Source organism: Dreissena polymorpha, chromosome 14 (genome assembly GCF_020536995.1).
Source record: "Dreissena polymorpha isolate Duluth1 chromosome 14, UMN_Dpol_1.0, whole genome shotgun sequence".
In the NCBI taxonomy this organism is placed as follows: Eukaryota; Metazoa; Mollusca; class Bivalvia; order Myida; family Dreissenidae; genus Dreissena; species Dreissena polymorpha.
In genome coordinates, this window is record NC_068368.1 from 18,933,335 (window position 1) to 18,959,064 (window position 25,730).

Below are 25,730 nucleotides of genomic sequence, written 5' to 3' on the forward strand. Positions count from 1 at the left end.
AATTAGAACCTATGAGAATTCAGCTGGATGAAATAGATTACTGGATCGACACAAATGTAAACCTAGCTTATTAATTGACAAGACTACCATGTATGGAATACTTAAGCATCACTCTGGGAAAACGGGCTAAAAGCATATGCATTAAGTGTTGTCCCAGATTGACCTGTGCAGTCCACACAGAGCTTAAAGCATATGCATTAAGTGCTGTCCCAGATTGCCCTGTGCAGTATACACAGGGCTTAAAACATATGCATTAAGTGTTGTCCCAGATTGCCCTGTGCAGTATACACAGGGCTTAAAGCATATGCATTAAGTGTTGTCCCAGATTGACCTGTGCAGTCCACACAGGGCTTAAAGCATATGCATTAAGTGTTGTCCCAGATTGACCTGTGCAGTCCACACAGGGCTTAAAGCATATGCATTAAGTGTTGTCCCAGATTGACCTGTGCAGTCCACACAGGGCTTAAAGCATATGCATTAAGTGTTGTCCCAGATTGACCTGTGCAGTCCACACAGGGCTTAAAGCATATGCATTAAGTGTTGTCCCAGATTGACCTGTGCAGTCCACACAGGGCTTAAAGCATATGCATTAAGTGTTGTCCCAGATTGACCTGTGCTGTATACACAGGGCTTAAAGCATATGCATTAAGTGTTGTCACAGATTGACCTTTGCAGTATACACAGGGCTTTAAGGATATGCATTAAGCGTTCTCCTAGATTGACCTTTGCAGTCCCCTTAAAGCATATGCATTAAGTGTTGTCCCAGATTGACCTGTGCAGTATACACAGGGCTAAAAGCATATGCATTAAGAGTTGTCCCAGATTGACCTGTGCAGTATACACAGGGCTTAAAGCATATACATTAAGTGTTGTCCCAGATTGACCTATGCAGTATACACAGGGCTTCAAGGATATGCATTAAGTGTTGTCCCAGATTGACCTTTGCAGTCCCCTTAAAGCATATGCATTAAGTGTTGTCCCAGATTGACTTGTGCAGTCCCCTTAAATCATATGCATTAAGTGTTGTCCCAAATTGACATGTGCAGTCCCCTTAAAGCATATGCATTAAGTGTTGTCCCAGATTGACCTGTGCAGTCCTCTTAAAGCATATGCATTAAGTGTTGTCCCAGATTGACCTGTGCAGTCCCCTTAAAGCATATGCATTAAGTGTTGTCCAGATTGACCTGTGCAGTCTCCTTAAAGCATATGCAGTAAGTGTTGTCCCAGTTTGACCTGTGCCGTCCCCTTAAAGAATATTCATTAAGTGTTGTCCCAGATTGACCTGTGCATTCCCCTTAAAGCATATGCATAAAGTATTGTCCCAGATTGACCTGTGCAGTCCCCTTAAAACATATGCATTAAGTGTTGTCCCAGATTGACCTGTGCATTCCTTATATCATATGCATTAAGTGTTGTCCCAGATTGACCTGTGCAGTCCTTAAAACATATGCATTAAGTGTTGTCCCAGATTGACCTGTGCAGTCCTTAAATCATATGCATTAAGTGTTGTCCCCATAGGCTTATCTGTTTAAAGACATCTGTCTTCTTAGCAAAAAACCACTTTAGGCAGAAAGTGTCGTATCTGAAATGTATGTGCAATATTTCACAGGCTAATATGAGATGACACTTAATGCGCATGCATAAACCCCCATAAGGTATGTGCAATATTCCACAGGCTAATATGAGATGACACTTAATGCGCATGCATAAAACCCCATAAGGTATGTGCAATATTCCACAGGCTTATATGAGATGACACTTAATGCGCATGCATAAACCCCCATAAGGTATGTGCAATATTCCACAGGCTTATATGAGATGACACTTAATGCGCATGCATAAACCCCCATAAGGTATGTGCAATATTCCACAGGCTTATATGAGATGACACTTAATGCGCATGCATAAACCCCCATAAGGTATGTGCAATATTCCACAGGCTTATATGAGATGACACTTAATGCGCATGCATAAACCCCCATAAGGTATGTGCAATATTCCACAGGCTTATATGAGATGACACTTAATGCGCATGCATAAACCCCCATAAGGTATGTGCAATATTCCACAGGCTTATATGAGATGACACTTAATGCGCATGCATAAACCCCCATAAGGTATGTGCAATATTCCACAGGCTTATATGAGATGACACTTAATGCGCATGCATAAACCCCCATAAGGTATGTGCAATATTCCACAGGCTTATATGAGATGACACTTAATGCGCATGCATAAACCCCCATAAGGTATGTGCAATATTCCACAGGCTTATATGAGATGACACTTAATGCGCATGCATAAACCCCCATAAGGTATGTGCAATATTCCACAGGCTTATATGAGATGACACTTAATGCGCATGCATAAACCCCCATAAGGTATGTGCAATATTCCACAGGCTAATATGAGATGACAATGCGGGTATGTGCTATATTCCACAGGCTTATATGAGATGACAATGCGGGTATGTGCAATATTCCACAGGCTTATATGAGATGACACTTAATGCGCATGCATAAACCCCCATAAGGTATGTGCAATATTTCACAGGCTTATATGAGATGACACTTAATGCGCATGCATAAACCCCCATAAGGTATGTGCAATATTCCACAGGCTAATATGAGATGACACTTAATGCGCATGGATAAACCCCCATAAGGTATGTGCAATATTCCACAGGCTTATATGAGATGACACTTAATGCGCATGCATAAACCCCCATAAGGTATGTGCAATATTTCACAGGCTTATATGAGATGACACTTAATGCGCATGCATAAACCCCCATAAGGTATGTGCAATATTCCACAGGCTTATATGAGATGACACTTAATGCGCATGCATAAACCCCCATAAGGTATGTGCAATATTCCACAGGCTTATATGAGATGACACTTAATGCGCATGCATAAACCCCCATAAGGTATGTGCAATATTCCACAGGCTAATATGAGATGACACTTAATGCGCATGCATAAACCCCCATAAGGTATGTGCAATATTCCACAGGCTAATATGAGATGACACTTAATGCGCATGTATAAACCCCCATAAGGTATGTGCAATATTCCACAGGCTAATATGAGATGACACTTAATGCGCATGTATAAACCCCCATAAGGTATGTGCAATATTCCACAGGCTAATATGAGATGACACTTAATGCGCATGCATAAACCCCCATAAGGTATGTGCAATATTTCACAGGCTTATATGAGATGACACTTAATGCGCATGCATAAACCCCCATAAGGTATGTGCAATATTCCACAGGCTTATATGAGATGACACTTAATGCGCATGCATAAACCCCCATAAGGTATGTGCAATATTCCACAGGCTAATATGAGATGACACTTAATGCGCATATATAAACCCCCATAAGGTATGTGCAATATTCCACAGGCTAATATGAGATGACACTTAATGCGCATGCATAAACCCCCATAAGGTATGTGCAATATTCCACAGGCTAATATGAGATGACACTTAATGCGCATGTATAAACCCCCATAAGGTATGTGCAATATTCCACAGGCTAATATGAGATGACAATGCGGGTATGTGCTATATTCCACAGGCTTATATGAGATGACAATGCGGGTATGTGCAATATTCCACAGGCTTATATGAGATGACACTTAATGTGCATGCATAAACCCCCATAAGGTATGTGCAATATTCCACAGGCTTATATGAGATGACACTTAATGCGCATGCATAAACCCCCATAAGGTATGTGCAATATTCCACAGGCTAATATGAGATGACACTTAATGCGCATGCATAAACCCCCATAAGGTATGTGCAATATTTCACAGGCTTATATGAGATGACACTTTATGCGCATGCATAAACCCCCATAAGGTATGTGCAATATTCCACAGGCTTATATGAGATGACACTTAATGCGCATGCATAAACCCCCATAAGGTATGTGCAATATTCCACAGGCTTATATGAGATGACACTTAATGCGCATGCATAAACCCCCATACGGTATGTGCAATATTCCACAGGCTTATATGAGATGACACTTAATGCGCATGCATAAACCCCCATAAGGTATGTGCAATATTCCACAGGCTTATATGAGATGACACTTAATGCGCATGCATAAACCCCCATAAGGTATGTGCAATATTCCACAGGCTTATATGAGATGACACTTAATGCGCATGCATAAACCCCCATAAGGTATGTGCAATATTCCACAGGCTTATATGAGATGACACTTAATGCGCATGCATAAACCCCCATAAGGTATGTGCAATATTCCACAGGCTTATATGAGATGACACTTAATGCGCATGCATAAACCCCCATAAGGTATGTGCAATATTCCACAGGCTTATATGAGATGACACTTAATGTGCATGCATAAACCCCCATAAGGTATGTGCAATATTCCACAGGCTTATATGAGATGACACTTAATGCGCATGCATAAACCCCCATAAGGTATGTGCAATATTCCACAGGCTAATATGAGATGACACTTAATGCGCATGTATAAACCCCATTTTCCCTGAGAGAGACTCAATTGTATTGTTAATATTGATACTGAATAAGTAGACTTGTTGCAAAGACATTGTCAACAAGCAGTCAATGTTGTCTAATAATTTTGGTTAAGCTATGTTTTCAGTATAGCCATAAACCAACACAAATCTACACAAATATATTCTGCACTTTAGTTGAAACAAGTCAGACTAAGATTTGAGTTTGAAAAATATGCTTTGTCAATAAGACTAATAACATAAGAAATGATGATTAAAGACAAACTCTTATATTGCAACTGCGTGCAAATGTTTTTGCCCTACATATGTCTTGGACAGATTTTTTTCGATCAAATGCTTGTTAATTCTTCATATTCACCAAGATTCTTCATAACTATCAGCATTCGTAGGAAAATCATTAACTTTATATCACCCTGTGTCTGCTCACCTGGTCTGTGTAGAACCTGTCGTGGATGTCCTGCAGAGTACAGGTCTCCCTCGACATCGAGTCTCCACAGCAATACAGCTCCACCTGGATGGAAAATAACCGCAGTCAGAAGGTGCAGTACAGTACAGTTAAGTGCAGAATAGAGCTTTCTCACAAATGAGGATGTAACCTCACCCGATTACTGCTTTGTTAACTATGTTCTAGGACTTATTAGAGCTTTGACAAAAATGTGAAAAAATACCCACCCGACCCCATGTGTCAGATATATTTAACCCTTCTCCACTCAGATAAGTACTTTGACGCATTTGTAGTCCTTTGGAAAATCTAATGAAATGTAAGATCTTTCTTATTAGTTTCAAGTTTTAAAGGTTTAAATTCCAAACCTAATGTACCAATGAGCAGCAATCAGCATAAAACCTGAACAGGCTGCAAGTTACTGATCTTTACTTTGATTTTAAGTGGGAATGGGTTATGGGAAGATATCTTGGATAATGTGGATAACTAGAGAAATTAAAACAGTGTCATGCACATTTTCACTTCAAGGTGACATCCTATTTCAAGCTTCAATTTAATTGCATAAGAATTTTGGAAGAAGTTTGCTGCACAAACTTGTACAATTGTGTGCAGAACAACAGACCAAAGAACTGATCGAGTCACAGAGTGACCTAAATACCCCCCATTCTCAAAGTACGTTTGAATGAGTATAGCTAGATAAGTGTTGAAAAAAGACATATTTATTGACCCAGGCTTGAAAGACATTAATAAATAGCAAACTCATTGAATTATATCTCCTATCAATTTCAAAATTTTGTGACAGTCGGATGGAAGGACTGATAGACAACACCAATACAATATCCCTCCGCTATTGAAAGTGGTCCAGGTTTTCATGTTGAGCACATTAACTGTTCTGTATTTGAACATTAACTGGTATTCTCGCCATACCATTATTTTCAAAACAATTAAGTTGTTATAAATAGAATTAAAGCCTTTTCGCAAATGTGACAAACACCCAAGAACTAATTTGTCAGCAATTTCCAACTATAACTAAAGCCAAAATGAGGGATCATCAGGCATGAAAAATGTCTATCTTGCGTATCTTTTCTTCTTGGTGATGACATATTTTGAATTTCTTTTTTATGGCATCACAAATGTTGAAGTTATTTGCTCCACAAACTTAAACAAGAAACCGTCGGAGACGGGTGATGCTCCCCAAAGTTTTTTTTGTCACAATATTGCACTATATATTCAGATAAAAGGAACGTCTTGAGGGGCATAACTTTGGACAAAATAATACGATGGATGGTTCAGCCAATTAAAAATTTCAAAGCACCATAACTCTCTAAATAAATCATCTAACCAGAAGCCACAAATAACATGCGCATCTCCTCTTGGTAGTGAAGCTTCCCATAAAGTTTCATTGAATTCCAGTCATTAGTTGCTGAGAAATAGCCCGGACAAGAATTGCACTATATGTACAGTTAATGGAAAATTTCAAAGGGCCATAAGTCTGTGAAAAATCATCCGACCAGAACCGGCTGATAATATGCACATCTCCTTTTGGTAGTGAAGCTTCCCATAAAGTTTCATTGAATTCCGGTCATTAGTTGCTGAGAAATAGCCCGGACAAGAATTGCACTATATGTACAGTTAATGGAAAATTTCAAAGGGTCATTACTCTGTGTAAAATCATCTGACTAGAACCCGCTGATAATATGCACATGTCCTCTTGGTAGTGAAGCTTCCCATAAAGTTTCATTGAATTCCGGTCATTAGTTGCTGAGAAATAGCCCGGACAAGAATTGCACTATATGTACAGTAAATGGAAAATTTAAAAGGGCCATAACTCTGTGAAAAATCATCCGACCAGAACCGGCTGATAATATGCACATCTCCTCTTGGTAGTGAAGCTTCCCATAAAGTTTAATTGAATTCCGGTCATTAATTGCTGAGAAATAGCCCGGACAAAAATTGTGCACGGACGGACACACGCACTGACAGACGAAGCGGCGACTATGCTCGCCCCAAAAATTTTGGGGGAGCATAATTGGGGGAGCATAAAAAAATTATGAGGACAGACTGAGTTTCTCCAATTACTCACTCTAAGACTTCTTTTGCGACGTTATATACATACAAAAGAAAATGACTGAGGAACAACAATAAACATAAAATGACAATAGGAAAAATATGTTTCATATACAGCTAACTTAAAGCCCTTCAGAATGCTGCGTGTTTATACAAAACAAAAATTGCAAAAAAAATGTGGAGTTAAGTCCTCTTAAGAAAAAAATCATGTCAGTGGATTCTAGAAAAGAATAATCTAACAAACTTTTGTTTGAAGTTTAGTTATGAAATGTAAAATATTGTTAATACAACGCTATACTATGTATATATGTACTTTGGCTCAGGGGTGGTATTCCAGAAACATCTTAAGTCATTTCTTAAATAATTTCACTTAAGTTCAAAATGACAATGTTTTGTATTTCTTTACTAAATAAGGAAACACATGTTTTTTGGTATTCCTAAAATAACATTGGCATAATGATGTTATTTAAATGTATATCTTGATGCCATTCTATTGCAATATGAAATGAAACACTTAAGAAAATTTCCCAATTTAAGGATAAAAATAAAATTTGACTTAAGATGCTTCTGGAATACCACCCCTGGACTCCTTTCAAATTAGATTTGAGCCACCCTCTGGGAAACCCAGTCTCAATGCATGTGAGTAAAGTGTCATCCCAGATTAGCCTGCCCAGTCTGCAGCCTTAATTGGATCTTCAATAAGGAGACACTTCCTTAAACATGAAAAATACCATAAAAACATAAAGCGTCGTCCTGGACAAGGCTTACATATCTGAAAGACTGAACAACCTGTTTTTGCTCATGAAGGTTGAGTTTCTTTCTCAGGAAGTGACACACATTATCAACGGTTGCCGTGCCTACCACTCTCACAAACTTCTTCTCCAGCTTGTCAACATGAGCAGCTTCAGGCCTGAAAAGCAAGAACAAGAAAATTCGTTGAATTGATATCCTCCGCCAAAAATAAATATTGTGACAGATGGACAGATGGAAGGACAAACTGAAAGATGGACGGACAACACAAAATCAATAGCCCTCAGCATTTGGCTGGGGATAAAAATACTGGACTGGTTTTGTCCATTATTCAACTTTGCTGTGATAGTATACACACCTTTTTTTCAGCAACTTTTGGAATTAAGAAATTAGAATAAGATAAGAAAGACAATTTTTAAAAACCCTGAATAAATACAAGCCATGGCAGCAGTGTACATGTGACTCCTATGATATCTACCTTTCCATGGGACAACTACAATTACTAGCCTAATCCCGCAACGTCCTGTACTACATACCCGTCTGCCTCCAATACTAGGGAGATGAGTGCAGGTTCACACTGGGGGTGTGGCACATCCTTGTCACGGGGGGAGACTCTGGGCTTTGGAGGGGGATCCTGGATGTCTGTGGGCATCAACAGGTCATTTCATGAGCCTTTCTCTGGGAAAACTGGGCTTAATGCACGTGTGTAAAGGTTCATGCCAGATCGCCTTTTCAGTCCACACAGGATAATCAGAGCCAAAACTTTTGGCTATTAAGGAATTCATCATTTAAAGGTCTCTTATAAAAGAAAATCCAGTGTAGGTGGAAACTGTTTTCCCTGATCAGCCTTTAGTTAATTTAATCTCTCTATTTTAGCTAAATTGCATCAAAAGCCTATGGCTTATTGAGACACCCTCAAGTCCGTTTCAACACTTGGGATGATACTTTACGTACATGCACTACGCCCAGTTTTCCCAGGTCTCTACTAATATGCTTGCTAGTGAACTTCCGAATATCATAACTTAAGATAAAATTGGTATTCCACTACTAGGTTTCTGGTTTAATATTGCAAAAGAAATTTGGATCGTCAACACTGTCAGACTCAAAACAAACTATGAAATAATGTCATTATTTTGATGTCATGACGTTACAAGTAATGTAACATAGCAGACCAAAATCAAACAAATATTCACTTTATTCATGTACTTTCAAAACACTGTTTATGAAGACATTTCAGTCAATACAAGAAATAGTATTGCTTTTTTGTTGTTAAAATAACAAAAATTGATTTTGGGTACAACAAAATCATTTCTTTATACCGGTACTAATTCTAATAAGCTTCAATAAAGAAATTTGTTAACTCATCACATTTCATTAAGCCAAAAAGGAACAATTGAGTACAAACACTTCCTAACATTTGCGGTACAGGTAGGTGGCCTTACAAAACTTGCCCACTTTACCTTTTGGTTCAACTTCTGGGTGGGCCTCATAAAACTTCTCAATGTTGCGGATCTCGGCTGAAAATGATTTTGAACATGAGCAAGCTGTAGCTTTATAGTTAAAACAAAACAAGTCCTTATTAGAAAGTTATTTAATTCTAAGCAATAATTAAGAAACTACTTTAAAACTTAAGCAAATACTAGACAAATCAATACACATTTCAAATGAGTCATGCTATGGGAAAATGGTGTTTAATGCATGCGCGTTAAGTGGCGTCCCAGATTAGCCTGAGCATTTCACACAGACTAATTATGGATGACACTTTCCACATAAACATTGATTTTGCCTTACAAAATATACCATAAAAAAATATTTGTTGGTTAAGGTAGACTGGTATTTTATTTACGAATGATCAGATAAATTAATATTTTTATGACTGGCACACAGAAAAAATATACAATAAATATATTCCAAACAACAAACAATAAATGTAACTTTGCAATGTTTGACCTAAGATGATAAAAAAGGCACATGCACAACTTCATATCATCACAGGGGGTTTTCTAGTCATTTTGGGAAAAGGAGGCTGGTCAAATTGGGATTTTTTTAAACAATAAAAGTGGCAAATTCGGGAATTATTTATCGACAAAATTCAAGTACTAAATGAAAGTTATATATTTTGTAAGATGTCTAAAAAATTAAGTTGAGATATGAAGTCTAATAATAATAAGTCATAAAATACTTTTCTTTTTCTATTCGGAAATTGGGAATTTGTTTTAAATTTTGGTTTGGGATCAGGTCTGTTTGCTTCAGAATCCAGTCCCTTCTTTTACGGCCTTTTTTACATAGCAGAAAAACCTCTGCATCAGGAACAATCCCATCGAGTTTGAATGTTGTCGTTGCAAATTTAGGAGTACATCTGGCGAACAGAATGACGTCCATGGTGATTCTAGTATACACTTAAACTTGTAATGGGGGGTAAACAATTAATATTCAACTATTAAACAGGCTGAAACAGGTATTTTGTTAACAAAATGAGAATAAGGGTTTAATTAGTGAATGAATTTACTAATCAAATGAAAAGTTTCATTTCTGGCTGCGGCTCTAATTTTCAATTAAATGATTTACAGGGGCAGAGCAAAGTAGGATAAAACTATGAACTTACTGTCAGCAACACTGGGCAGTATTTTGTACACAATATCTTGAATCATTCTGTCGAGTCTGCAATGCAATAACACTCAGAGTTTTTATTAAGTGGTTTAAGTGCTTGGTGTCAGTTTGGGCATTGAACAATATTAAAGAACTGCTCGAGCACACTACTGCTTAACCCTTTCCAGCTCAGACTTGACAGGAAAATGTCCATATGCAACTATCATAAAACCAGAACTGCCTGCAAGTAACCTGTAGGCTGTTTAGGGTTAATGCTGTTAGCTGCACATCAGCATCTTAGCGTTGGAAATGAAGCATTTAAACCATGAATCTATTAAAGAAGGTATTTAATTTAATTGGATTTTCTAAGAGACTACAAGCGCGTCAAAATGTGTATCCTAGCCGTAAAGGGCAAACATAACTTATCACAGTCTATAATATTCCATTTCAGATCTCACCAATTATAAATCACAATAGGGTTACAGTACAGAGGCATTATTAACACAAACCTATATGTGATTAAAATAATGGAAAATAACAAACAAATAATATCCTATGAATAAAACCACAGAAATGTTCAAGTATTTAAAGATACAAATATGGATTTTAAGTCAACAATACATTTGTTTTCTTTTTATACCATCATTCTCAACTTTGTGTTTATAAACTTTACTTGTAAGTAGAGAATAAAAATGCCATCATATGACTTTGTACTCTTTAACTACTCAGTTTATTTTATATAATAATGAAATTACACTGTCTGTATTATGGGCTGGTGGCCTTTGACTGCAAAATAAATATTCGTATTCGTATATTCGTATTTGTATCAAAAGTAACACCTTACAATTATTTGCCCCCCCCCCAAAAACGAAGGATTTAAAACTCTGAACATTTGTGAATGTTTTTGCTTTTAATACCTCCAATAAGATGTTCCCATTATTTTTTACTCACCTGACGGGGAATGCACATTTTAATCCATGACGAAATTTAATGCACATGCATTAAGCCCCATTTTTCCAAAACCGGCTTATTGGTTACTCACCTGATGTGTACAAAGGGGTCTGTGGGGTGGATGAGGATGCTGCAAACTGGACAGTGCAGACTCACTTCCATACAGTGACGTACTATACAGTTCTTACAGACTGGAATAAGAAAACATTGGAACGTTTGATGCTGCAAACTGGATAGTGCAGCCTCACTTCCATACAGTGACGCACTATACAGTTCGTACAGACTGGAATAAGAAAACATTGGAACGTTTGATGCTGCAAACTGGATAGTGCAGACTCACTTCCATACAGTGACGCACTATACAGTTCTTACAGACTGGAATAGGAAAACATTGGAACGTTTGATGCTGCAAACTGGACAGTGCAGACTCATTTCCATACAGTGACGCACTATACAGTTCTTACAGACTGGAATAGGAAAAATATTGGAACGTTTGATGCTGCAAACTGGGAAGTGCAGACTCACTTTCATACAGTGATGTACTATATAGTTCTAACAGACTAGAAAAGGAAAACATTGTAATATTTTTGGGCCAACAAAACTGTGAATAAGTCTTACAGTCAGGTAATCTTGCATTTCTGAGGACGTATGACTACTAAAAGCAACAAGAAACCGTCGGAAACGGTTGATGCTCCCCAAAGTTTTTTTTTGTCACAATATTGCACTATATATTCAGATAAAAGAAAACGTCTTGAGGGCACAGTAGTTGGGGGGACAAGAATTTTTTTATAGAAAATTTCAAAGGGCCATAACTCTGTGAAAAATCCTCCGACCAGAACCTGCTGATAAAATGCACATCTCCTCTTGGTAGTGAAGCTTCCCATAAAGTTTCATTGAATTCCGGTCATTAGTTGCTGAGAAATAGCCCAGACAAAAATTGTGCACGGAAGGACAGACAGACGCACACACACACCCACGGACAGACGAAGCGTCGACTATATTTTGGGGAGCATAAAAATAAACAAGAGCTGTGTTTGTGAAACCCAAATCCCCCTACTACACCGCTTTGAAGCCATATCTTTGACCTTTGACATTGAAAGATGACCTTGACCTTTCACCACTCAAAATGCGCAGCTCCATGAGATACACATGCATGCCAAATATCAAGTTGCTATCATCAATATTACAAAAGTTATGACCACGGTTAAAGTTTTTGGACAGACACATACAAACAATGACAAACAGACAGACCCATAAAATTACAGACAGACAGACAGGCCAAAAACAATATACCCCTGATCATTCGATCCTGGGGCATACAAATAAAACAAGAGATTGGAAGACTATTCAATACAGAATCAGATACTTTGCATATAGAGTAATACAGTCCTTACAGTTTAACTTGATCAAGTAATTGTAACAAAATGTTGGCATGCAAGAACTACCCTGCCAAGGTGAGCCAGTGAAATAGGTTTAAACTTACAAAGCAATACAGGGCTATGAATGAGAAAAAGTCTGAGGGGAGGAAAAATCATTCAACTGATTTTGGGCTAGACATGTGAATAACCAGATGACATATCACTTAAAACAGACAAAAATAAACACCTATTTGAATTTTACACGAAAACTATTTACCCCCCGGTATTCACAATAACAAACTAAAGATGCAAATGTAACAGTATTGATTTGGGGTACATTTCATAATGATTGTCATTTTACGTCTTTATCCCTGTGAATGATGTTTGCTATCTTTCATTTTTCCTAAATGTATTTACTCTCACAATCATTTTACGTCTTTATCCCTGTGAATGATGTTTGCTATCTTTCATTTTTCCTAAATGTATTTACTCTCACAATATGGTCAGCACTTTTCAGCAGTCCACAAAGGCTTATCAGGAACCGAACTTTCAGATTTTATGGAATTTTTTGTTAAAAGAAGTATCTCATAAATGAAAATCCAGTCTAGGCAAAAAATTTCGTCTCTCATTAGCCTGTGTGGATTTTACAAACATGCATTAAACCCCGTTTTCTGAAATAGGTTTAAACGACACTTACAAGTGTGCATGCACTCTGTGATGGTGGATGCCTCATACAGATAACCCCTGCACAGCCCACAGGTCAGGTACTGATTGAGCTCCCCTATCTTGAACATCACAGGCTTATCTATGCACAACTCCTTGGGCAGCTCGAGGTCTTTCAGCCACTTCTCGGTGACTTCCTTGGATTTCTCCAACTTTTCTACAGTTCGGGATGACAACACTCCTTCGTCTGTATCGGGTTTCTTTCTGCGTTTTGTGCCCGTCTTCCACTTAACAGGATCACTGTGATAAGCAAGATTATACAATTGGACCGTGCTCTGTGAAAAAGGCAGTTCGCACAGGCTAATCAGGGACAACACTTTCAACCTTAACTTAATTTTTGCTAAGGAGAGACTTTCTTGATACTAAAAATATCATAAAAGCACATGCATTAAACCGTTTTTCCACAGAGCACTGGCCAATTATTTTTACTTTAAATGAGGCTTGTCACATGCTGAGACATATACCCCCTAATGCACATGCTTTTTGTGGAGGCAAAACATGCATAACTCTACTAAGACCTGGACAAATATCTATGTAAAGAGTGGTAGGGGTAGTATTATCCTCGTGACCTTTGTACTTGAATTGTGACCTCGACCTCTCACCAAAGATCACTAAATTTGCATGCAACACATCATCTGATCATAGAGATCAACATTCCAAAGAAATATTATAATCCTCCGAGGCATTAACAAGTTAAAAGGAGTGTAAATCATAATTCATTGTCTCTCACCTTTAATTTTTAACATATCTTCAACTGCAAAATTCATCTTGAAAGAAGTTACTTTGTGAAAATGAGCCTTGTTCTGGCACAACTTGGCTTAACCCATGTGCATAAAGAGTCCCAGATAAGCCTGTGCAGTCCCCACAAGTTAATTAAGGTACAAACTTTCTGTTTTATGGAAGTTTTCATTTAAAGATAGTCTCTTCTAAACAAAAATCCAAACTAGGCGGAGAGTGCTGTCCCTAATTAGCCTGTGCTGGCTCCACAGTCTAATCTGGGACGACACTTGACACACAAGCATTAAGCCCAGTTTTCCCAGATTGAAGCTAATATGACTGTAGACTACTTGCACTTCAGTATGCTCCTCCCCACTGTCACTGTCTCCTCCAGAGTAGTCTCTCATCTCCTTCTCCTCTTCCTCGCCCGTCTTCAGTCGCACATAACGCCCGTCACACCACAGACCGTGCCGACGGAGAAAACCAAACAACCATGGTCGACTGGCCTTGAAATCTGGAAACGACTCCTGAATGACACTCCTGCTGTACATTCTCACGTCCTCCTTCGTCATATAATCCCCAGCAATAAGTTTCTCGACAATATACGCTCGAATGCTTTTCTCCAGTTCGGCGGGGTACGAGAGCGGGCGGCCTATTTTGAAGCCTCCTTTTGGACACATCTCGCTCTCAGAGAACCACTTGGTGATCGTAGACCTTGATAGCCTGTAAAGCTTCGAGGCCTTGTGGGACCCCATGCTGAGAGCATAACGCAAGATCTCTTGTTTCTTTTCTGGCGTGAAGCTGCGTCTCTTGCGTGGTGTTTCTACAGAAGCTTCATCACCAACCTCGCTTCTGAAATTTGACAACATTGGCTGTAATCATGAGAATCTGTATCACCAGCAATTTTTCCCTTCATTTTAAAGAACATGTAAAAGGCACTTTCCCAATGGAGGAAAACAAATTAACTTCCAAATTGCTGTCTGAAAAATTCCCCAAAGTAAGGAAATGTGCGTCCTATTTTTTCCAAAAGTTCATTATCTGCAAGTGAACAAATAAAAAGAGCACTTAAACTGAAAATTTAAGCAAAAAAGACATGTAAATGAATATTTTGATGGGTTTGTGCAATTAAATACCAAGCAATTAAAAAGACCTTTATTTCCTAATCTGAAGATTTAACAATGCATATTTGTACCCCAATATCAGGGTAATTGCATGCTTATTTTTCCCAAATGGTGCGATTCCGATATTTTTCCCAATAGGGAAAAACAAGAAATGTGTTCAACAGAAACACAATGCCCTCTACTGCGCTGCTTTGAAATAAAATTTCTATTTATCATTTGGCAGGTATAGATATCATCTCCCTTTAAAGCTTATTACAGTCAAAAATTACCAAGTCAGACATCACTAACAACCAAGGCCTGTCGTTAATCAAAGAGATCTTAGCCAGAGTTCATCATGTATCTATGGACATAAGTCCACAGTTATGTAATGAACCCTACCATTCACAAATTAGTACAGGAAAGAAATGATAATTGTATCATTTAAAAAAAAAAAAAATTGACAAATCAATCATTTGAGTTATAAATAATCAAAATAAAAAATCAGTACAGTAACTGTGAAAAGAACTTAAATTCTTGAATTAGAGAGCGGACACGAAAAGTGTGACAGACTGACAGACAGACTTACAGAAGGACAGTGCGAAAACTATATACCCCCTTTTCTTTGAAAGGGGGCATAAAAACACTGAATACATAAGAAATTTACAGTCTTCAACACAATTGAATATTGCACCAACTCCCCAATTGGTCTTCTTTGGTGAAAATAGAGGGGTAATCACGTGATAGTCAAGATGGCGACTTCAATGTTAGGACAGCAATTGTTCGCCATTTTATATCCTTTATTACTGTTATTTATTGTTAAGATGCCGCTTACTTTCAAGCCATATCAGCATGAAATTTATTAAAGTCTATTTTGTATGAATTTTTCCCCTATACATTGACTTGACTTGCTAAAACATTTTGTAGCAGGATCACAAAATTACAGCTCCCGCTAAGAAAATGTGTCGCGAGCAAGGTCAAGATATAAAGCGAATAGTAACACCAAATGCACGCTTATCACTTTCTTACTTATGTTAAATTCATGTTTTGGGGGCATAATGTACACCTTGCACTTAGCAATCAACAGTTTGAACAAGTAGATAGGTGGCTTGTACAATTTATATTATACCGGTACTCAACATTTTTTTTGCCCAGTTCAACGGCGACTCTCATTTGCATGTTAATTTTTTATATTTTAACTTAATCAATACCAACAAGTTTATTGCAGATTTTTACCAATCATACGCATACCGGCGACATTTCACATCCTGATGTAGATGTGATTGAAATTATAAAATAACTCAAATCATCTTTGATGCAATGACTAAGTGCCACGGGGGAAAATTAACATTTCCATTTGTGTCTTTGGCTGACATGACAAGACAGACGAACGCTGCCATTTGTTTTTACCATAAACCAATCTAATAACGCAAAGCGTTATTACAGTCTATGTCGTAAAATACGTAGGCTTAATTAAACTAAATCATTAAATAAATAGGTGCGCAGCAAATTTGTTGCTGCGGGGGCAAAATAAAAATATTTTTATTTCGTTTTAAGATTTTTAGGTGCAGCTAATCCGTCGAACATTTAATCAATTGTTGTGGCCTAAGGATTATATTTAATATCACAAAAATACTGCTTTCTTTCACATTTATTTTTAACAAGAGCTCGGCAGTGGGTGACAGATGCCCCCCCCCTCCCCCCGAAATAGGCCATGACACCCATCACTCAATCCTTTGAGGACATTACTAATTTAACACTAAATGTCACAGTGACCTTGACCTTTGAACTAGTGACCCCAATTTCAAAAGGGGTCATCAACTGTCCAAGGCAAATGCACACGTGAAGTATCAAGCCAATAGGTAAATTCGTTGACGAGTTATTGATCGGAAACGATTTTCACACATATTTTGACAGTGACCTTGACCTAGTGACAACAATTTCAATAGAGGTCATCTACTGTCCAATGCCAATTTACATAGGAAGTATCAAGCCGATGTATCAATTTGTTGAAGAGTTATTGATCGGAAACGATTTTCAAACTTATTGTGACAGTGACCATGACCTTTGACCTAGTGACCCCAATTTATAAATCTAATCATAAATAAAGAAGTTATGGCAATTTTAGCAAAATTTAATAATTTGACCTTGAGAGTCAAGGTCATTCAAAGGTCAAAGTAAAATTCAAGTTGCCAGGTACAGTAACCTCATGATAGCATGTAAGTATTTGAAGTTTGAAAGCAATAGCCTTGATACTTCGAGTGGATCGAAACACAAAATTTAACCATATATTAAAAGTTACTAAGTCAAAAAAGGGCCATAATTCCGTAACAATGACAACCAGAGTTATGCAACTTGTCCTTTTACTGTACCATTATGATAGTTTGTGAGTGATCCAAGTATGAAAGCAATATCTATGATACTTTAGGGGTAAAGTGGACCAAAACATAAATCTTAACCAAATTTTCAATTTTCTAAGTATAAAGGGCCCATAATTCCGTCCAAATGCCAGTCAGAGTTACATAACTTTGCCTCCACCGTCCCCTTATGATAGTTCATAAATCTTGCAAGTATGAAAGCAATAGCTTTGATACTGTAGGAATAAAGTGGACCTAAACACAAAACTTAATCAAATTTTCAATTTCAAGTATAAAAAGGGCACATAATTCTGTCAAAATGCCAGTCAGAGTTACATTACTTTGCCTGCACAGTCCCCTTATGATAGTAAGTAAGTGTTGCAAGTATGAAAGCAATAGCTTTGATGCTTAAGGAATACAAGAGCACCGCCTTGCGGGTGCAGACCGCTCATCTATTTTCTTTTTAAAGGTGAAGGGACTCTCATTTTCAATCACAAAGGAGGGAGGAGTGGAGTGAAGAGGGGTGTATAGTGTGGGGTTGTGGACATTTATTACATTATCTTCCAAAAAAGCGAAAAAAAAAAAAAAAAAAAAAAAAATCGGGGGGGGGGGGGGGGGTATAGTGTGAGGGTGTGGTGATAATTTGTGAGATGATCTTAAAAAAAAAAAAAAAAAAAAAAAAAAAAATCAAAAAAAAAATTTGGGGGGGGGGGGTGGGGGGGTGGGGTGGGGGTATAGTGTGAGGGTGTGGTGGTCATTTGTGAGATGATCTTATAAAAAAAAAAAAAAAAAAAAAAATTAGGGGGGGGGGGGGAGGGGGGGGAGGGGGGGGAGGGCACGGGGGATGGTTTGGGTGAAGTCTATTGTGGTATGTCAGGTAAGAGTAGTTTCATCAAAGTATCAATCAAATCTAATCATAAATAAAGAAGTTATGGCAATTTTAGCAAAATTTAATAATTTGACCTTGAGAGTCAAGGTCATTCAAAGGTCAAAGTAAAATTCAAGTTGCCAGGTACAGTAACCTCATGATAGCATGTAAGTATTTGAAGTTTGAAAGCAATAGCCTTGATACTTCGAGTGGATCGAACACAAAATTTAACCATATATTAAAAGTTACTAAGTCAAAAAAGGGCCATAATTCCGTAACAATGACAACCAGAGTTATGCAACTTGTCCTTTTACTGTACCCTTATGATAGTTTGTGAGTGTTCCAAGTATGAAAGCAATATCTATGATACTTTAGGGGTAAAGTGACCAAAACATAAATCTTAACCAAATTTTCAATTTTCTAAGTATAAAGGGCCCATAATTCCGTCCAAATGCCAGTCAGAGTTACATAACTTTGCCTGCACCGTCCCCTTATGATAGTTCATAAATCTTGCAAGTATGAAAGCAATAGCTTTGATACTGTAGGAATAAAGTGGACCTAAACACAAAACTTAATCAAATTTTCAATTTTCTAAGTATAAAAAGGGCACATAATTCTGTCAAAATGCCAGTCAGAGTTACATTACTTTGCCTGCACAGTCCCCTTATGATAGTTAGTAAGTGTTGCAAGTATGAAAGCAATAGCTTTGATGCTTAAGGAATAAAATGGACCTAAACACAAAACTTAACCAAAATTGTCAATTTTCTAAGTATAAAAAGGGCACATAATTCTGTCAAAATGCATGCCAGAGTTATCTAACTTTGCCTGCCCAGTCCCCTCATGATAGTAAGTAAGTGTACCAAGTTTGAATGCAATAGCATTGATACTTACTGAGAAAAGTGGAACTAAACGCAAAACTTAACCAAAATTTGCAATTTTTTAAGTACAAAAAGGGCACATAATTCTGTCAAAATGCACGCCAGAGTTATCTAACTTTGCCTGCCTAGTCCCCTCATGATAGTAAGTAAGTGTACCAAGTTTGAATGCAATAGCATTGATACTTTCTGAGAAAAGTGGACCTAAACGCAAAACTTAACCGGACGCCGACGCCAACGCCAACGCCAACGCCAACGCCAACGCCAACGCCGACGCCAAGGTGATGACAATAGCTCATAATTTTTTTTCAAAAAATAGATGAGCTAAAAATGGACCTAAACACAAAACTTAACCAAAATTGTCAATTTTCTAAGTATAAAAAGGGCACATAATTCTGTCAAAATGCATGCCAGAGTTATCTAACTTTGCCTGCCCAGTCCCCTCATGATAGTAAGTAAGTGTACCAAGTTTGAATGCAATAGCATTGATACTTACTGAGAAAAGTGGAACTAAACGCAAAACTTAACCAAAATTTTCAATTTTTTAAGTATAAAAAGGGCACATAATTCTGTCAAAATGCACGCCAGAGTTATCTAACTTTGCCTGCCCAGTCCCCTCATGATAGTAAGTAAGTGTACCAAGTTTGAATGCAATAGCATTGATACTTTCTGAGAAAAGTGGACCTAAACGCAAAACTTAACCGGACGCCGACGCCAACGCCGACGCCAAGGTGATGACAATAGCTCATAATTTTTTTTCAAAAAATAGATGAGCTAAAAATGTGGTCCCAGATTACCCTATGCAGTTTTCACAGACTAATCAGGGAAGACTTTTTCTGTCTAAACTGGATCTTTAAACGGAAAATACCATAATGGACTTCACAGGCTAATCTGAGACGGAACCTACGGCACTAACGCACATGCATTAAGCCCAGTTTTCACAAAGCAAGGCCAAAATTATCAAATTATTGCCACATTTACCTGTCCTCAACCTCCTCATCCGTATCGTTCATGTGTTCAGTGGAACTAGCCTCTGAACTCTCAAACTCATCTTCAGAGGTTACAGGGGTTGTAACCAGGGATGTTACTGGAGTGGTTACCAAGGAAGCTACAGGGGTCGCTACTAAGGAAGGTGCTGGGGTGACCTCTAAGGAGCGTAGCTTGGTGGGGTCACTCACGGTCAGATAGCGGTACAACTCACGCCCCTTGATCTGCTCCTCAGTCTAGCAACACAGAAAAACAGAGAGTATTACACCCAAGACATCTGTACTTCACCCCCACACATCTGTACTACACCCCCACACGTCTGCAATGTACTCCCATACAATTGTACTAAACCCCCACTCATCTGTACTACACCCCCACACATATGAAATATTTTCTAAATCTCAAACAACTGTAATATTCTCTATACCCCACATATATGATATATGTGGGGTGCTTGTAATCCTGGGATAATCAGGGAAGACACTTTCCAACTAGTCAGGATTTGGATATAAAAGAGGCTTCATATAAAAGAAAAAAATCATAGAAAGTATCGTCCTGTGCAAAGGTTGTTTTTCCGAGAGCAAGACTGATTTCTTTTACCAGTTCTTGTTCTTTCTCTTCTGACTCGCTATCCGAGAGCTGCAGTGGCTTATTCTCCAGAAAGTCAAACAAATCATCTTCACCAATGTCTATTGTCTGAATATTGACACAGTCTGGATTTAGAGCGCAGCCCAACGCATCTGGTGTGATTTTAGCTTCCTGTGTGATTTCTGCAATAAAAATACTTATAATGGTGGATCTGACACATTTATATTGCCACAAAGCATATGATCAATTTATGGAAGATGACATATACACATTTATTGTTGTTAACCCTTTACCACATAGATACTTATTGTGACACATTAAAAGTCCCATAGAAAGTTAAATTTAATGAAATACCTTTCTTACTAAATTCAAGATTTAAAGGCTTTATTTCCAACCATTAGTTACTGATGAGCAGCAAACAGCATAAAACCTGAACAGACTGCGAGTTACTCGCAGGCTGTTCTGGTTTTATGCTGGTTGCAAAAGGCATTTTCACTTTCCTTCTAATGGGGCAAGGGTTAAAACATGTTTAGACACAAGTAATCATTGACATTCCTTTATAATAGGAATTCAACATTACTTTTATTCATCAAATAAGGACAACATGGCTCCATTTATTCATGTTTTTATGTAAAGCTTGAAACAATTTCATGATTTTCTGATGTCTTGGCCTTTGTTTAAATAATTAACTGAGTTGAGTTGAGTTGGAACATTTGTTTAAACAAGAGGGCCAAGATGGCCCTAGTTCGCTCACCTGAAAGGAGTCGGTTCATTTAATCTTTACCAAACGTCAAACTTGACCTAGATTTTGTCCAGACAAACATCCTGGTCAAGTTTCATCATTATTGAACCAAAACTCTGGCGTATGGAGTGTTTTTGTTTTTGAAAGATTTTAACTGGTGACCTATATTTTGAGTTGACCCCCATTACCAAACGTCAAACTTTGCTTACAAAAATATATATTTTGACCAAGATTCATAAAATCTGAATCAAATTGTGACCTCTAGAGTGTTTACAAGGATTTTGTATAATATAATGAAAATTTGGACAATCTAAGGGCAATAATTATGGCATTAATTATGTGATTTTGCTCATTATCAAACTTGACTGAGATCTTTCAGCAACTTTCATAAAGAATGCTTGAGAAGTGTGAATGCTAGAGTGTTTACAAACCAAATGTGGACAAACGGACAGTGGACAAAGACCAATTCTAAAACCTCACCTGAGCAATCAGGTGAGCTAAAAAGTGTGTTTTACAGATCTGAGCCATTTTCCAACTTGTCCGAGAAATCAATAAAACCAATGTATTGATTAAGTTTCATGATGATTAGGCAAAAAATGAGACTTCTATAGTGTTCGATCACAAGGTTTCTCTCTAGTCACATAAGAAAAACTGCCCCCCCCCTGGTGGCCATGTTTTTTGACCGATCCGGACCATTTGTGAACTCATCTGAGATATATATAAAACCAAACATTTCACCAAGTTTCATGATGATTGGGCAAAATATGTGACTTCTAGAGTGTTAACAAGCTTTTTTTACTATATAAATATAAGAAAACTGCCCCCACCCCAGCAGCCATGTTATTAAACTGACCAGAACCATTTTTTAACTCAACTCTCGTATCAAGGAAACAAATGTTCTGACCAAGTTTCATGAAAATTGGGCCAAAAATGTGAATTCTAGAGTGTTCACATGTTTTCACTATATACATATAGAGAAAAGTGCCCAGCCCACTGGCAGCCATGTTTTTCACCGATCTGGACCATTTTCGAACTCGTCCGAGATATCAATAAAACCAATGTTTTGTCCAACTTTCATGATGATTGGGCATAAATTGTGACTTCTAGTGTGTTTACAAGGTTTCTCTATAGCCAAATAAGGAAAACTGCCTCGCTCACTGGCGGCCATGTTTTTCAACGGACCAGAACCACTTTTGAACTTAACCAACATATCATTAAGACTTACATTTTGACAAAGTTTCATGAAGATACTTCTACAGTGTTTACACGGTTTTTCTTTTTTTTGACCTAGTGACCTAGTTTTTGACCCGGCATGACCCAGTTTTGAACTCGACCGAGATATCATTGGGACAAAGCTTCTGACTGAGTTTCATGAAGATCGAAAAAGAAATGTGCCCTCTAGAAAATACACTGTATTATTATGAAAAAATTAATAGTCAAAGGGGAGTAACTATGGTAAACTTAAATGCAATATTTAGAAGAGATGTCTCGCATGTTACATGACCTTAATTCATGATTGTTTACAAGCCTTTTTACTAAATAAATATAAGGAAAACTGCCCGTCCCCCTGGCAACCATGTTTTTTAACGGACCGGAACCATTTTCGAACTGAACTCTCATATCAAGTTAACAAATGCTCTGACCAAATGTCATGAAAATTGGGCCAAAAATGTGACTTCTAGAGTGTTCACATTTTTTCACTATATACTTATAGAGAAAAATGCCCCGCCCACTGGCGGCCATGTTTTTTCACCGATCTTGACCATTTTCGAACTCGTCCGAGAAATCAATAAAACCAATGTTTTGGCCAGTTTTCATGATGATTGGGCAAAAATTGTGACTTCTAGTGTGTTTACAAGGTTTCTCTATAGCCAAATTTAGGAAAACTGCCCCGCCCACTGGTGGCCATGTTTTTCAATGGACCAGAACCACTTTTGAACTTAACCAACATATCATTAAGACAAACATTTTGACAAAGTTACATGAAGATTGGGCATGAAATGTGACTTCTACAGTGTTTACAAGTTTTTCCCTTTTTTGACCTAGTGACCAAGTTTTTGACCCGGCACGACCCAGTTTCGAATTCGACCGAGATTTCCTTAAGACGAAGCTTCTGACCAAGTTTCATGAAGATTGGACAATAAATGTGGCTTCTAGAGTGTTTGTGAACAAATGTGGACGGACGGACGACGGACAAAGACCGGTCACAAAAGCTCACCTGAGCAATCAGGTGAGCTAAAAAGACACATAAAAACTAAATTTCCTAGTAATAAAATGGCTCTTAACCACATATACTGGTATACATCTTACCACCAATGTCCACATTCTCATTTTCAAGTTTAGGCAAGTCTGAGGCTTCCACAGGACATCTAGCTGCCATTGTACTTTCAGTCTCCATTACATCACTTTCCATTTTTTCCACTGCAGAAGATTCCTCCCAACTGTCACCAGCAAGAGCAGTAGTACTGCTACATATATCAGGAGTGTCGTCTGCCTTGTGCTCAGAACTCATGATGTCTGGTAAGCCGCTATGTTTTACTAGTATCTCTCCCATATCATCATCCATCTTTTCAATAGTATCCAGCCAAGCTGTGTCCATCTCATCAGCAGTGCTTGACATCTCCTGTAACAACACAAGAGGGCCAGTACTTGCCTTAGCTCAAGGTACATCAATTATCAAAGACTTGACCTGCTTACCAAGTTGTTTACTTCACTTGACCCAGATACTGTAAAGATGGTAATTCAAACAATTTTTAATCAAGATTGATTTGTAAATGTGGCTTTTAGAAAAATAGCAAGGTTTTTCTAAGATTTGACCTGTTGACCTAGTTTTTGGACACACCTAACCCAGATTCAAACTTTGCCTCAAGATATTGTCATGATTAAAATTCTGACCAAGTTTTGTCCAGATCACGTCATAAATATTGTCTCTTACTGGGAATAAAGGTTTTTCTAAGATTTGACCTGGTGACATAGTTGTGTACACATATTTTTACTCATCCAAGACATTGTCAAGACAAACATTCTGACCAGATTCATCAAGATTGAGCAAGAAATTCTAGAGTAGTCATAAGTTTTTTCAAATATTTGACCTGGTGACCACATTTTAAGATGCATGTCAGCAAAATTCAAACAAGGCCTGACTATTGTCAAGATTCTTATTCTGAACGAGTTTCATTCAAATTGACTCATAAATGTGTACTCTACCAGTGATAACAGGTTTATTTTCATATTTGACCTAGTGACCTAGTTTTGGACAAAGTTACCCAGATTCCCACTTGGCCAGATTTTGTCAAATTAATAATATGCTCAAGGTTCATAAAGATTGAGTCCAAAATTTAGCCACTAAAGTGTTTTTTCTAAGATTTGACCTGTTATCCTTGTTTGTGAACGCACATGGACAAGATTTGAACTCAGTATGTATATTGTCAAGATAAAAATTATACACAAGTTTCATCCAGATTCTTTTTAACGGTCCTGTGCCGATTTTATAACGAAAAATGCTATTTTATAAATATGTGTATTCTAAAACGAGTGGTATCATCAAGAGAAATGGCAAAAAATATTAAAATACTAAAAACGATGATCTTGTTTTCCGTAAACTGCCCGGTTATTTCCGCCACCTATTTTGGCTGTGACCATGCACTCAACGCTCATGACACGGAAACTTGTCCATTGTTATTACGGATCGAAGCGTGAACACTTCGCGCTTTATGTCAACATTGACACTCAATATCGTGCTATGTTAATACAGTTCTTTTTATACAAGTTTTATTTAAAAAAACGTGTGTTTTTTCTGTGTGTGTGTGTGCTTTGCACGACAATCGTTATTCTACTGTTAGTGTGGTTTTTTTCGGGTGCAAAAATCGTGCGGAAAGGGAAACAAGGGTCTATTTGGTTTTGGCAAGGATGATGTTACTCGTAAGAAATGGATTAATAATATACATGTATTATACGCATGTATGTATTAACGGCTTAGTTACAAAAATAAATTACAACCATGCTCTTATTATTAACAACAAATAGGTTTAACAGTGGAACAGCAAAATACAAAATGACAAATACATTTCATTTGATAAATAAACAAACAAAGCTA

The 25,730-nt window shown here is 37.7% G+C and overlaps 1 protein-coding gene and 1 long non-coding RNA gene across 4 annotated transcripts in view; one reads left to right on the plus strand and one right to left on the minus strand.

Moving 5' to 3' along the window:
• Positions 1-25,730, minus strand: part of LOC127856863 (uncharacterized) — a 54,704-nt gene that overhangs the window by 538 nt on the left and 28,436 nt on the right. For both annotated transcript variants that reach the window (XM_052393022.1, XM_052393023.1), the window contains exons 2-12: positions 23,945-24,257; positions 20,905-21,074; positions 20,299-20,540; positions 14,475-14,972; positions 13,378-13,643; positions 11,414-11,513; positions 10,388-10,443; positions 9,243-9,299; positions 8,319-8,424; positions 7,822-7,942; positions 4,951-5,034 (exon numbers count right to left, since the gene is read on the minus strand). In XM_052393022.1, the coding sequence (XP_052248982.1) occupies positions 4,951-5,034; positions 7,822-7,942; positions 8,319-8,424; positions 9,243-9,299; positions 10,388-10,443; positions 11,414-11,513; positions 13,378-13,643; positions 14,475-14,972; positions 20,299-20,540; positions 20,905-21,074; positions 23,945-24,257 (2,013 nt within the window). The remainder of the gene's footprint in view (positions 1-4,950; positions 5,035-7,821; positions 7,943-8,318; positions 8,425-9,242; positions 9,300-10,387; positions 10,444-11,413; positions 11,514-13,377; positions 13,644-14,474; positions 14,973-20,298; positions 20,541-20,904; positions 21,075-23,944; positions 24,258-25,730) is intronic.
• Positions 2,294-4,178, plus strand: LOC127856907 (uncharacterized). Of its 2 annotated transcripts, none has more exons than XR_008038232.1 (3): positions 2,294-2,381; positions 2,798-2,929; positions 4,072-4,178. It is a non-coding gene; the product is annotated as an uncharacterized LOC127856907 (long non-coding RNA). The 2 variants fall into 2 exon arrangements; XR_008038231.1 differs by lacking the exon at positions 4,072-4,178 and adding an exon at positions 3,874-3,980.